The sequence below is a fragment of the Rhizopus delemar genome, genomic scaffold (assembly GCF_000149305.1).
Source record: "Rhizopus delemar RA 99-880 supercont3.7 genomic scaffold, whole genome shotgun sequence".
NCBI classification, from domain to species: domain Eukaryota; kingdom Fungi; phylum Mucoromycota; class Mucoromycetes; order Mucorales; family Rhizopodaceae; genus Rhizopus; species Rhizopus delemar.
This window is the reverse complement of record NW_027137833.1, coordinates 1,792,175-1,805,918: the sequence shown is the minus strand read 5'-3', so window position 1 is coordinate 1,805,918 and position 13,744 is coordinate 1,792,175. Positions and strand designations below refer to the sequence as shown.

The 13,744-nt window shown below is 35.4% G+C and overlaps 7 protein-coding genes across 7 annotated transcripts; 3 read left to right on the top strand and 4 right to left on the bottom strand.

Moving 5' to 3' along the window:
• Nucleotides 1-633: 633 nt before the first annotated feature.
• RO3G_09892 (cyclin domain-containing protein) lies at nt 634-1,125 on the bottom strand (the record flags this gene model as incomplete). The annotated part of the gene is made up of 1 exon (XM_067664477.1): nt 634-1,125. The coding sequence occupies one exon, from the start codon at nt 1,123-1,125 to the stop codon at nt 634-636; it is 492 nt and encodes a 163-aa protein (XP_067520578.1).
• Nucleotides 1,126-1,504: 379 nt separating this feature from the next.
• Nucleotides 1,505-1,958, bottom strand: RO3G_09891 (iron sulfur cluster assembly protein 1; the record flags this gene model as incomplete). The annotated part of the gene is made up of 2 exons (XM_067664476.1): nt 1,505-1,575; nt 1,622-1,958. The coding sequence occupies 2 exons, from the start codon at nt 1,956-1,958 to the stop codon at nt 1,505-1,507; spliced, it is 408 nt and encodes a 135-aa protein (XP_067520577.1).
• Nucleotides 1,959-2,562: 604 nt separating this feature from the next.
• Nucleotides 2,563-3,706, top strand: RO3G_09890 (uncharacterized protein; the record flags this gene model as incomplete). The annotated part of the gene is made up of 7 exons (XM_067664475.1): nt 2,563-2,627; nt 2,727-2,754; nt 2,849-3,166; nt 3,216-3,328; nt 3,377-3,434; nt 3,479-3,638; nt 3,693-3,706. 7 exons carry the CDS (start codon nt 2,563-2,565, stop codon nt 3,704-3,706), a joined length of 756 nt encoding a protein of 251 aa, XP_067520576.1.
• Nucleotides 3,707-4,067: 361 nt separating this feature from the next.
• Nucleotides 4,068-5,506, bottom strand: RO3G_09889 (glucose-6-phosphate dehydrogenase; the record flags this gene model as incomplete). The annotated part of the gene is made up of 3 exons (XM_067664474.1): nt 4,068-4,840; nt 4,887-5,088; nt 5,141-5,506. 3 exons carry the CDS (start codon nt 5,504-5,506, stop codon nt 4,068-4,070), a joined length of 1,341 nt encoding a protein of 446 aa, XP_067520575.1.
• A 524-nt stretch (nt 5,507-6,030) lies between these two features.
• Nucleotides 6,031-6,798, bottom strand: RO3G_09888 (uncharacterized protein; the record flags this gene model as incomplete). The annotated part of the gene is made up of 5 exons (XM_067664473.1): nt 6,031-6,172; nt 6,219-6,329; nt 6,388-6,452; nt 6,504-6,630; nt 6,782-6,798. The coding sequence occupies 5 exons, from the start codon at nt 6,796-6,798 to the stop codon at nt 6,031-6,033; spliced, it is 462 nt and encodes a 153-aa protein (XP_067520574.1).
• A 1,734-nt stretch (nt 6,799-8,532) lies between these two features.
• On the top strand, nt 8,533-9,870 carry RO3G_09887 (uncharacterized protein; the record flags this gene model as incomplete). The annotated part of the gene is made up of 3 exons (XM_067664472.1): nt 8,533-8,566; nt 8,625-9,128; nt 9,203-9,870. 3 exons carry the CDS (start codon nt 8,533-8,535, stop codon nt 9,868-9,870), a joined length of 1,206 nt encoding a protein of 401 aa, XP_067520573.1.
• A 321-nt stretch (nt 9,871-10,191) lies between these two features.
• On the top strand, nt 10,192-13,442 carry RO3G_09886 (uncharacterized protein; the record flags this gene model as incomplete). The annotated part of the gene is made up of 7 exons (XM_067664471.1): nt 10,192-10,935; nt 10,988-11,134; nt 11,189-11,542; nt 11,602-11,739; nt 11,880-12,954; nt 13,010-13,235; nt 13,418-13,442. The coding sequence occupies 7 exons, from the start codon at nt 10,192-10,194 to the stop codon at nt 13,440-13,442; spliced, it is 2,709 nt and encodes a 902-aa protein (XP_067520572.1).
• Between the last annotated feature and the right edge of the window lie 302 nt (nt 13,443-13,744).

The window sequence follows — 13,744 nt, the reverse complement described above, 5'->3', positions numbered from 1 at the left end:
GAATTGTATTTTGAACACACTTCAGTCTACAAGAAAATGAAAAGGTAGACGTTCATTTAGCAAATCCCTTGGGTCAAGGTAAAGCATAGGGTATTGCTGTCTAGATCTAAATGCACCCATCAACATCGTATGCAGAAATTCAAGGAGGGGTTATTTAAACAGTCATCGTGTGATCATTTGTTAATGATTACAACTATTTCTTATTTGTGCTTTTGACTATAAACCGCATGTGATTGAACACTATGGGTACGTTAGGCATGAACATTAAAAATAATAAATCGACCGTCAAGATGAACAACACCAGTGTATCTTTGTGATCATCAAGGCATTATAGCAAGTATCCATCTTATATTATTCTCTAATAGACAAGGGTATATAGAACAAAAGTACTTTAGTTCAATTTATTTATATAATCGTCTAGAATCCAATGTATCCAAATAAAAACAAGGGCATCGTGTAACATGTAAATGAACCAATCAATTAAAAGGGAGATATAAATTATTATTTACTACAAAAGAAAAAGGTATTATAAAACAATATAAAATCTATATACAAAAGATGAAAAAAAAAAAATATAGTTTTTTTTTTCATCACCATGCCAACAAAAGAGAGAGAGAGAGAGAGAAAGGGAGATTAATCCAGATCTTGGTCTTCAATTAAATCCATTTCCAAAGTTTTACCATGAATAGCTAAATAGTCTTTGATGGCTTCAACATTAACGAATAGATTGTATTTGATTAAGCCCAAAAAGCTTCTTTCCATTAAATTAATATCTTTTGAAGTATATACATAATCTGTCATGACAACCATAACTTGACTTGTCAAGCAAGTGCCTGTTTCAGATAGGAATTTAGAGGCTGTTAAGATGGCTGCTATAAAAAGACGATAGGGTGTATCTAATTCTCCACAAGCATGCGTTGGTAAACATGATTTCAATCGTTGTAGATAAATAAGTGACACAAGACAAACAGAGGGTGGTAGTTTAGATCGTTTGAATACGTTGGCAATGAATTCATGAAGTGGTGGTAATTTATGATTTCGATATTTCAACATTTGTTTCTTCATTCGTTTGGTTGATATTGGTAATAATGTAGTAGCTGTATTGGTAGTGAAGGCTAGAATCATATTTAAGATTTTGTTTATTGATCTAAGTAGACTTCTTACATAAAAGAGCCTCTGGACTTCTTGAACATACTGTAGCTAACATCATTGATTAAAAAAAAAGACAAGAAAAAAATACAAAAAAAAAAAAAAAAAGTGTGTGAGATTTATATCTATTGGAGTTTAAAAATAGGTAATACCAACTATTCGCTGTCAATTTGTAATCTACACCAATCAATTTTCAATGTCTTATCTCTCCACACAACCAAATGGGGAGAGAGAAAAAAAAAAGAGAAAGAGAGAGTCACTTTCCTTTTTTGTTTATTTACATATACAGCAGAGTGAGGAATTATAAAAAAAAAAAAAAATAAATAAGCATGTCATCCTCTCCTCTTTTTCACTTTTAAACAGTCTTTGCATTACGCTTCTTTTTATAATCATTAATAGCTGACTTAATAGCATCCTCAGCCAACACTATGTTGTATAAGTAACGAGATGAAAAATAAAAAATAAAACTTACTGGAACAATGCAACTTGACAGGAGGTAAACATAATTCTTTGGCAATTTCTGTATTCTTAATCTTTCCAGCTTCTTCAAGAGTCATGCCACGAACACGTTCTGTCATGAAACTACTGGAAGCAATAGCAGAACCACAGCCAAATGTCTTGAATCGTACATCCACAATTTTACCCGTGGCGTCATCCACCTTGATTTGTAACTTCATCACATCACCACAAGCAGGTGCGCCTACTAATCCTGTACCCACATCTGTGTCTGTCTTTGGAAAGGATCCTACGTTACGAGGACGTTCATAGTGATCAATGACCTGATTCGCATCAATAATCAACAAAGCCATTTGAACTATTTTCTATAAAATACCTTTTCATGATAGAAACGAGCTCCAGAAAGAGAAAGAGGCTTTTGAATGATTTGAGTGGATCTTTTAAAGGTGGTCAGTGTGGTACGCAACATGCTTATGAAAAAAAAAAAAAAGGTGGAAATAAAAAAAAAAGGAAATAAAATTGAAAAATAAAAGTTTTTATACTACGGGGGGGGGCCATTTCAATCTGATAATTTTTTTTTTTTTACACTGTGACTCGGGATCTTTTTTATTTCATTGGCCATCATCACCGAATCAGCCCGCCAGTGAACTCCGAAATGAATTGAGAAAAATTATGCAAAATTTGCCTGGGAAACATTTTTCATGAACAAGAGAGGGTATTGGATTTATCACGGCTTTGATGAATCCATGTTGATCAAGATGCGATCAGTGACGTGTAAGTTATGATTGACAAGTGACATTGGATTCGCTAGTTCATGTCAACATGATGTTCACTCGCTTTATTTTTATTGAATGAAGCAATAGACAAATAACCTCTTGTTTTTGTTGGCTATTTTCATACATACACGCAACATGGCTTTAAATGAGGTCGCGTGAAATAAAATAACAAACTTTAAAAATGATGAATGACAAACCGTTTCACTTTTATTTTTTTGTCCTTGTGAATGGTCATGACTATCGATTGTAAAAAAAAAGATTGAAACACATTTCCTTTTACACATTCTATCAGAATCGTAAAGAGAATATGTTGAGAGAAGGAGAGGAGTATTAAAATTTTCATAGAATCCAGATACCGCACAGACAAAAACAAGTGTACCTTTTTTTTTTAATTCTTTTTTTTTTTTTTTTTTTTTTTTTTATTTTTTTTTTTATTTTATTAATTTTTAATTTTTATGCTGTCAAAGGATTTGTCTAACAATTCACCTTCCGGTTCCATTTCTATCACAACTAAAGCAAGTCCAATCATCAAAACAAAAACACAGTCCAATCCTGGTCTGTCCTTCTTTTGTCAACCTATTGTTTCATTATCTAAGCCGACGAAAACCAAGGCAACTCAGCCCATGGTCGTCAGTCGAATCAACTTGCCCATCTCTCGACCTAAAGAAGAAGAAATACCGATAAACAAAGTATCTCCAGTAAAAACAAGTGGAATAGGAACATTTATGCTAAGAGGTTTATTATTTCCACAAAAAGCATTAGATGAAGCCAAGGTTCATCGAAGGGTAAAAGAAAAAGAGTGTTGTAATCAGACAAGAACTAAAGATGTCACAGATTGAAGACTTGGAAATAGAAAAGAACTCACTGTTGACTTTAAACCAAACACTGGAAACAGTTGTAAAAGAACAGACGAATACTATCATTGACTTGCAAAAGAGACTAGCTGCGTAAGAACGATTACATCACGATTTGAGTTGTTATTGACTGTTGTATAGAATAGAAAGACCACTTACACCAGGTTTAGATACCACATCAAGTAAAAATGGAATTATGGTAAGCTTCTTCTTTCCTATCTTCATCTACTAATAAACATAAAGTCTTGTAACGAGTTTGAAAAGACAGAAGGTGATCATACTACTACGACTGATGATGATGATGAAGCTGCGTTTGAAAGGATCCGACTGATGCTCTTACAGCTCATTCAACAAGCTCAATCTGCTGTCTTATTACCTTCTCCGACATCACCTGATAATTCAGGTACGCAAATTTACATTGTTCATACATTGTCTAACACTCGACTAAAGCCAATAGGAAATCAAAGGTAATAAGGACACCTTCTACAAAGCAAAGAAGATCACTATCCATCACCACACCCCCTACTTCACCTATACCAACCAAAAGACCACCTTCTTTATATAAAAGCACCTCAAAATCTTCAATCAACAGTGTCTCTTCCAACCTGTCAAAAAGATCAGTAAAGACACCATCAAAACAAAAAAATATGAAAAGCAGTACATAATCATGATACCCCCTCCCTCCTTCATCCTTTTCTCTCTTTTTTTTTTTTGTTTCAACTATTTATTTTTTTATACATTTTATATCTTTCTTTTTTTTCGTGTGATTTCAATACAAGGAAATAATGTTTCAAAAAAAAAGAATAATAAAAAAAAAAGCACCTACAAAAATTTAAAGCTTGTTGGAAGAAGGATTTACATTTTGTACAGGCCAAGTGTAACCATTCGTATCACGGTGATAACCATGCTTCTTTACGAATTCATCCAATTCCTTTGGACCACGAGAACCATAAGCATATGTCTTGATATCCACATCGGAATCATGCTTGTCAATCTTGTGAAGCAGAGGTGTAAAGATCTTCCAGGCAGCCTGAAGTTCATCATCTCTTACAAAGTTTGAATGATCATTACGCAAGACATCCAAGATGAGAGATTCATAAGCGTCAGGGATAGCAAGGTCAGTATAACGTTCGTGATAAGTCAAGTCGAGATCGGTCTGAATGGTTTCGTAGGACAAACCAGGTTGTTTGTTGTTGAATTTTAAATACACAGCCTCTTTGGGTTGAATACGAATGACGAGCTCATTACGAGGGGACCCGCTAAACAGATTACCGGCCACATGGTGGAATTGCAGACGAACTTCGACCTTGGCTTCATTCAAGGCCTTACCTGCCTTCAAGATAAAGGGTACGCCTTCCCAACGTTCATTATTCACATAACAAACAGTAGCAGCAAAAGTAGGGGTCAAACTGTCCTTGTTCTTGAGCGTTTCATCTTCAAGATAGCCAGGCTTACCATCAGCAGCAACATATTGACCCAACAAGGTATCTTCGATACGAATGGGAGAGATACACTTCAACACCTTGACTTTTTCATCACGAATGGCTTCAGAGTCAGTAGAGATAGGTCTTTCCATAGCAATCAAGGAAAGGACTTGAAGTAAATCTAAAAGGGGGAGATGAGTGGTGTATTCAAAAGGATGAAAACTTACGGTTTTGAATGATATCACGAATGATGCCAAATTCATCAAAATAACCACCCCGTCCTTCTGTGCCAAAAGGTTCCTTGAACGTGATCTGAACGTTATCAACATAAGTACGACTCCAGGCATGTCCAAGTAAGACATTAGCAAAACGAAGGTTCATGATGTTCTTCACCATCTCTTTACCGAGATAATGATCAATACGATAAATCTGATAAAACAGGATGAATGTGAGTCACAGAGAGAGCAACCAATGAATTTACCTCATTTTCAGTAAAGAGAGCACCCAATTCACGACCTAAATGATCAGAGGATTCAGAGTCCATCCCGAACGGTTTCTCGACCACCAGCCTGTTACTTCCCTCTGGCGTGTACACATTGCGTTTCAATCCTTGTGCTACGGGAATAAAGACGGAAGGAGGCAGGGCCATATAATACACGCGATTTTTCTTTTCGGCCTTTCTTTCCTTTTCAGATGCTTCGATGGCCTCGTTCAGCTTTTGGAAAGAGGCATCTTCATCATATTGACCAGAGACATAAGATGTCATCTGTTTGAATGCTTCCAACTTTTCAGGGTCTTGCACCTTGATATATTGAGTGATACGTTGGATATAATCCTCATGCGACATCTTTGTACGCGCATAACCAATAATCTTGGTCTTCTCTGGTAAAAATCCATTACGATAAAGACCGAATAAGGCAGGGTATGTCTTTTTCTTTGCAAGGTCACCCGATGCACCAAGGACTAATCTTTATTCAGTTTTGTCTTTTTTGACGCATTCATCTTATTTACCAACAATAGTAACCGAGTTATCGAGTTCTTTGGATACTTGATCACGAAGGATTTCTACAGGAGATGTCATAATAATAATAAAGAGAGAGAAAAAAGAAAGAGAAAAAAAAAAAAGGCTCTAAAATCTTAAACTTGCATTACAATCGGCGCGCGACTTTATAAGGAACCCCAAACACAATTTTTTTTTTTTAATTTTTTTTTTTGCCTTGTTCCTGATCACTCGTTTGATTTTTATCCCGAGTTACACATACAGTAATGCTTTATAAGCAAACGTGTAATCGCTTAATAACATTATTCATGATGTCAACGGAAAAACTTTTATTTCCGAAAGAACCCCCTCCTCTTTCTAGCCTCGCTTTATTAAATACGAAAACCCCAAAGTTCTAATTCAACACATTCAAACTCTGATTTTGGTGTTAATCTTTCATTATCAAATGTAGGACATGATTGACTGTATCCTTTTTCTAATTCAGAATTTATCCATAATCCAAATCCACCTTCCCTAAGCTTACAAATCAGTTTCGTACTCTCATCTCTTGTTATCTTACCCTCCGCCAATCGCAATGAAACCTGAATCTGAAAGTATCATGTAATCATTTTTTCCTGTCCACTGATACGCTGTTACTTTAGATTCCGATGATGACCATTTCCAAAGAAAGCTGTGGATACAAACTCATTTTGAGACCTTTTTTTTTTTATATTTTATATCTCACTTACCATTCCCCTGTACCATAATATCTTGCGTTTGGTTTTAATGTCTCATTTAAAAATGCTCCAAATAGCTATTAACAAGTCATGAATCTCTTCACTGTACTGTACATTTAATTATATACATTATCATCTGCATCTTTTACTACCAAAACACAGGGTCCCTTATTATTCTTTGCCAATCGATAAAGTGTCATCAGGCTGATACCGTGCTGATCCAAACTATATAAAAGTGTCATTTCGGGTGCAAGTCTATACCGTCGAGGTAAATAAGGCCACAGCTTTTAACTAGAGTTTAGTGTAAAAGATGATGGATTGATCAACAAAAAAAAAGATCCACTTTACTTTATCAGCTATCTCATCTGTCAACACCACATCAGTGTCCTCTCTTCGACCTGTTAACCTTACTGCTCTTGACATTCTATGAATTCACCTTTATTTCCGAAAAAGAAAAAGAAACAAAAAAAAAATAAAAGAAAGTTTAAAAACTCTAAGCCTTTAAATTATTTTAATCTGTACTGCATTACCAAAAAGTGAATTCTTTTTACAGCAAAAAAACAAGTTTACTGTTTTCTCAAACTCCACAACCTACTGAGCTCTCTCTCTCCATAAAGACAGATGTTGTAAATTGGACCAATGTCAATAATCACAATACAGATTATTTTTATAAAGTCTTGACAAAGAAGGATGCTTTGATATGCGTAACATGGTTTGAATAAATAGTGAAAAAAAAAAAAACTAATCCAAATAAAGCTTTAATTTAAATACTTTTTTTTTCAAAATGATCTACTATTGATTGAGCATATGCGCATATCAAATAAAATGAGAAAATTATCACTGGGTCATCCAAACTTTTGATTTGAATAGTGCCTGCTTATATCACACACAGTGCGGACATTGTATTTTACAATAAATATACCATCTTAGAATCTATAGAGAGAAAGAGAGCTATACACTTTATATAAACATCAGTCATCTCATTTAAGCTCTATTCAATTTATTCTGAACACTTGTATAAATACACGTCTTTTAAGAAAAAAGCATCGTCTTCAAATTCCGACACAGTTGATCATGTTTGGTATCACAATAAAAACGATCAAATATGAGTAGAGTACTAAGCCTAGTTTCTTTTTTTTTTGCAATAACACGAAGGAGATTCCCATAAACCACTTGTTATATTTTTAGGGGCTTTTTTTTTTCTTTTCGTCGACTATTATTAGCTTTTATTTCAAAATTCCCATCCAAAAACAACTTTAATAAATCATAAAAAATACTCAAAGTCTACAAAAAGATTTGAAACACTTTATAAAAATACGAAAGGTCTTGTAGAGCGATTCTATACAACAAAATAGCTCAAACGAGATGTAAAATTGCCTACAACATGCATTTTCTTTTCATGTATTTCCAAGATATCTGATCAATCGGAAAGTTTTGTTTATTTTTTCGAAAAAGGAAGGTATTTGTGATACGAAAGTTACATAAAAGGCGATTTTTTAAGCGTGTCATATCATCCCAAAAATAGAGTATGTAAAAAAACTTGTTTGTCACGGTTGCAAAGATAGAAAAAAAGGTCTGCTCTTTTTAAAGGCATTAAACTTTACTTTGCCTCTTTCGAGTTACGCTTGTGCTTTGGTCTGAATTTCTGCTCTTGTTTATAACTTTTATTTTCTGAATGTATATAAAACAATAGTCTTGTTTATTTCATACGTTACTGTTTTGTAATAGATAACCTTCATCTTCAGACTTCTCTACTGTTCATTGATAAGCAAGGAACTCTATTGTATTAAGCAGTGGCACTTTTTGATAGTTATTTACAAAAGAGAAGGAAATTGAATGCAGTATATCCATGGCTACGTTGCCTTGTATTTGCAAAAATCACATTCAATCGGTAGACACAGACATACTTTAAGATCTTATTCAAGATTATCAAGTACAATAGCCATTAAAGTAAAAATATCAACATTCAGCATTCTCAATGCCTGATCTTTCTACACAAAATTCATTCTCCGCGTGTTTTCTTTTTCATTTCAAGCGCGTCCTGTTTCGTGTTTTGTTTTTTTTTTTCCACCTTTACCTTTTGAGCGCTCGGAAGCTTAAAAAATGACTATAACCTCACCATTAGAATTTCAGGCACCAATGCCTTTCGCAGCTCCCATGTCTGCTTTCTCTGCAACACCACAAACAAGCTGTAAGCTTTTGTGAACCTACTTTAAATTAATTAATTTTTTTTTTTCAATTTTGCGTAGTGATTCACAGTCGACTTTCACATTACATTAATAGCATATGCGATGAATTAGACACATTCGAAAAAAGCAAGATACAAACGACAAACTTTTTATTAAAATTTCATGATGATACGCCCATGTTGGATATGCAAGTCGCTCGACAATTTGCTTCTTTTACCTTTATGATGATCAAGCAGTTCAAAAGCCTAGACTCTCTGGATGCATCCAAATTAGGCAAAGTGATCAAGCTATTGGAAAACACAGTAGTTTTGTCCGCTGAAATCGATATTGTTGAGCTCTATGTACAAAAGAACAAGGACAAGACGGCTATTTTCTCTATGCTTTACCTGATCAGTGATGCTATCGAAGTGTGTGGTATATTATTTGAAATATTATCAACCTGCAAATTTGATAAACAACATATTTCTCGAACCCTTATTTCAAATTGCTTACAATTCATAAAAAATCAATTGGACTTTATTGTCTATCCCTTTATCGACTTGACCGAAGACGAAGCCTCTTTATGTAATACTAGGCAAAAAGATTGAACATAGTCCACCCTTTTGATTAACGCTTTTCTTTATGTATCAATAACATAGCAAATTCGAATGCTCAGGAAGTTTATAAATTGATTGAAGAAGCACCAAAATTAAAAGCACTTGTATCCACATTTATTCCCAACATCACTCGATTTCTACGACGTACCTTTCATTTACTTGAACATGAAGAGTTAGAAGATGATGTTCTGGTCACAGTAGCCTATATCAGCATGACACCTTTTTTTCATGATTATTCAGAGCAAAACACGTGCATCTTGTTGGATACGGACGAAAACGACACGAGTACCTTCAGCCCTTATGAGCAATTGAAGATAAGTGCGCTTCAAGTACTCAAGCATGTATTCAGTGCTTACCCTCGACACAGACGCTGGATTTTCGAAGAAATCCTGACCAGCTTGGGTTCTTTGACAGTGATGAGCGATAAAAAAAATTATCGATTGCATGATAACCAGTCCATTCATGTCGTCAGCGCACTTTTCATGGAGCTCGTTCAGGCATGCTCTGCACTGAATAACTCTTTAGCCTATAAAAACTGGTTTAGAAAGTGGAACATCAAGTATCAAAAGGCACAAAAAAATAATGAGAGCCAGAAAATGAAATTATTAAACGATCAGTTATTAACAAAGGCCGCCAAGGCTTGGAGGATGAGCGCAGAGACTGCTGCAAACAGTGCTTCTTACTTTCTTGAGTTCTTGATGTCAAAGTAAAACAAAGAAACAAGTTTATTTGCCGTCTTATTCATGTATCGTTTTTCTTTTTTGATAGATGCAAAACAAAAAGAGCGGATGTTTGCTCATTGGAAGAATACAGACAGTTATTATCAAACACGCTTGAGGATGTGATGACAGTGTTTAATGATCCAGCATGGCCAATAGCTGAGCTTATCATGAAAGTTTTCAGTCGTATCCTTGTAAGAGAAACATAAAGATCCATTCCACTCTTTATTGACCAATAGCATGCAGATTTCTTTACTAGAAGGAAACCATTCAGACCAATACTTGAAATCCTTGGCAGTGGACTGGCTTGGCATGATTGCCTGCAAAATTAAATCAAGTCAAAACGCTTTGGCTGGAGAAGGAAATACATATACACCAGAATGGGTTTATGACTTGAACGATAAACTTCCTGCTCATATTGATAAAGATACATCCATTGAATCTGTCGAGTTACTGAATCAATGCCGTAAAAAGCTATTAGATAGTGTTGCCAAGGAATCTGTCAGTGCAAGCGTCATTCAGTTTTATTTATGTAATTGGGGGTTTATGGAGTCAGTCGTATGGACAAAAGCAAACAAAGGATGGAGAATTGACAAAAAGTCAAAAACATCTAAAAATAACTCTGCCATAGCAGCAGAGGAAAATTCAGTCAAAGAAATAAAAGGCTCAGTAGAACAAGAAGATGTGAACATGGAAACAGAAGATAGCACTCTCTTGGTTCCTAATAAAGAAGAAGAAGAAGAAGAAGAGGAAAAGTGGCCAATAGAAGTCGTCGAATTACTTCAAAATGCTTGCAAATATTATTGGCTAAGCTGCTTAGGATTTGAGTATAGTTTCCCCAAGCCAAACAAGCCATACATGTTCCCCGAGATGTCTAGAAATGATCTTACTAGTTTAGTTGAGCTTTTAGCGTCACGTCAATCTTTATATACCAGTTACGACTTTATTCTATCGGAAATTTTGCTTTGTCTGGATAAGGATGCTGTTTTCCTTCGAGTCAGATCTTTGAAGGCCATTGGGAAGATATCATCTCAAGTTCCTGAAATACTGGAAGAAGTAAGAACAAAAAAAAGGGGGGGGGTGATTTATTCTTATGTTTTTCTATTAGGGCCGTGTCCGTGTCTCTGTCATTCAAAGAGTACACGATCCTTCTCCTTCAGTAAGAGATGCGGCCGTGGAAACGATTGCAAAATATCTGAGCAAACAACTGGATATTTCGCCCGAATTGTATGAATTAGTCGGTGGTAGAATCATGGTAAGTTTAGTCAATTGCTCGACATGGTTGTGTGTATTCATTTTTCTACCAAAGGATACTTCAGTAGCTGTTCGCAAACGTCTCGTGAGACTTTTACGCGAACTTTACTTTAAGTTTACAGATATTGAAGTAAAGAAAGATATTGCGTCCAAGTTAATTATGAGAATTGGTGATAATGAAGAGACCATTAGTCAACAATCTTTAAAGGCAACCCAGGAGATTTTGTTTTTGCCTTTCAAAGAAATTGAAAAAGATGGAAATGATTATTTCGGATACACATATGCAAATGCTCCAAAAGATCGTAAAAGACGTATCAATAATCTAACCAGTATTATTGTGGGTGCAGTTGCAAAACTAGATTCTTCATTATCCACTCAAAACATAGCGTTGTCTCAAATTGTGCAAAAGGTACCCATTTCCTTTTTAAACACATGATATTTTTCTCTAAATAGCAATGCTTTTCTTAGACGGTCGATGGCCTGGATGAAAAATCAAGAGGATGGTATGAAAGGATATTCCAATGGATTATTGACTCTTTGTTTGATCGCATGATATTACTTGATGAAGAAGACAATACCGCAGAATTTATCAACTGTTTAGCTACTGTATATGCATTTGCAAAATCATGTCCAAATCTATTGAGAGAACCACAGATTTCTATGCTACAGCCATACCTAACGATATCAGAACAGGTAAAAGTTCAATGGGAAATGATGAGAGACAAAGGTTACTTAAATTATAACAGGATGATTGGACTAAAGCATCTTATGTGTTGATGATTTATCGCGATGTACTGCCTCAAATGAAGTACCATGATCGTGATACGATTGACCTCTTGGAACGTATTTTAATGCAACTACTGACAAAATGTCCTCTAGATATGACTTCCATTGGCGCTTCCTGTCTCTGTGCCATTGTAAGTCAAATATCACACCGCTACAACATTCTGATCAAAATCCTTGGTTCGTGTGTAACTAAACTACGTCAAGTACGAGAAGCCATCCGACAAGGCACGGTTTCTAAAAGCATCTTTTCAGGTGTTTTAAAGATGATCTTGCTTTGTGGCTTGCTTTGTCAACATTTCGAATTTGATAAACGGCGTGAAGAGAAACCGGCTGCGATGAGCGCCTTGGATCTGGTGTATAAAGGAGAGATTGGAACCTTGATATTTGACCTTTTACATTTTTTTACTGAAGATGTCATCAATGAGCTGGGCGAGCAGGGTATGGTGCTCCGAATGACTGCTCTTCAAGGCCTTGGTTATTTTTATTCATCGAACCCGATATTTATGGTATCAGAAAGTAGTACGACATTGATGGATAGGATCTTTCAAGAAGGATCTGCGTCTTTGAAAACACAGTTAATGCGTGTTTTCCAAGAATTTATGGGAGCTGAAGAAAAAAGAATAAACAAACGTCAAGAAGATGATAAAAAGGAGGAAGAAGAAGAAAAGAAGACGGATAATAACAAAATCTTGGCGAATACGGAAGAATATGCTGAATTAGGTGTCAGTGGCTCACTGATGCAGCGATATTTGCCAAAGATATTAGAATGCGCACTTTGTGAGTTTGCTGATCTTCGATATGCTGCATTCGAAGTTGTCTCTTCTGTCATTCACCGAGCTTTAGCTCATCCTGTGCTATGTATGCCTGCAGTAATTGCTGCTGAAACAAGTCCAGACGTCATTCTTCGAACGAAAGCCTATTACATGCACAAGTACGCTCATGATAAATATGGCTTGATGTTATACGGTCAAATGAACGAGTGTATTAGTACTTCATTTCAGTATCAAAAGGTCTTGTTTGGTAATAAAATACAAGGTAAGACTAAGCAAAATAAAAAACCATGCAATCTAATTACGCTATCTTTTCATAGGCTATGGTAAAAGAGGTGGCGATTCTAAAGTGGAGTCTGTTCTTTCCTTGACATATTCTTTTCTAAAGGGGCACAAAAAGATCAAATTTGATTTTTTCCAAGCGCTTGTACGACCTTTCACTTTTGAGTTAAAATTGACAAGTCCTGAAGATGTTGATATTGCTTACCTCAAATACTTGGCCGAAAATATAATGATGATGGATTATAGTACTACAAGTGAAGTGCTGTTTGTTGTTTTTCACATAGACAAACTCTTAACTTCGCTTGGCGCAGACTTGTTATCATTTGTACAGTCCCTCAAAAAGCAAGGGAGAATAGTTGAATCAGATGAATGTATGATTGATGATGAGGACAGCCATGAAAATGGACTAGAGGAAGAGATCACAGTTGCCTCCAAACTTTCAATAGCGCTGTGTATGATGATGCTGCTTAAGAAGCTCTTGATAGAATTATACGATATCCCTGACGAGTAAAAAATCTTAAAATATAAAATCTGCCACATTCTTACTAAACCTTAATATTAGGGAAGTGCGCGAGTACAGTCTTACTCAAAAGCATAGATCCCGTGACGTCGTAAAGGATATTGAAGTGAATCAGTTTATTGATTGGGAGGAAGAACTACAATATTTCCGGTACAATCGGCTAAACAAGCAAACAGCAGTTGATGCTTGCACGAAATTTGAATATTTAATCATAACCGACGCAACCGTCGTTATTACAACCGATACCATATAG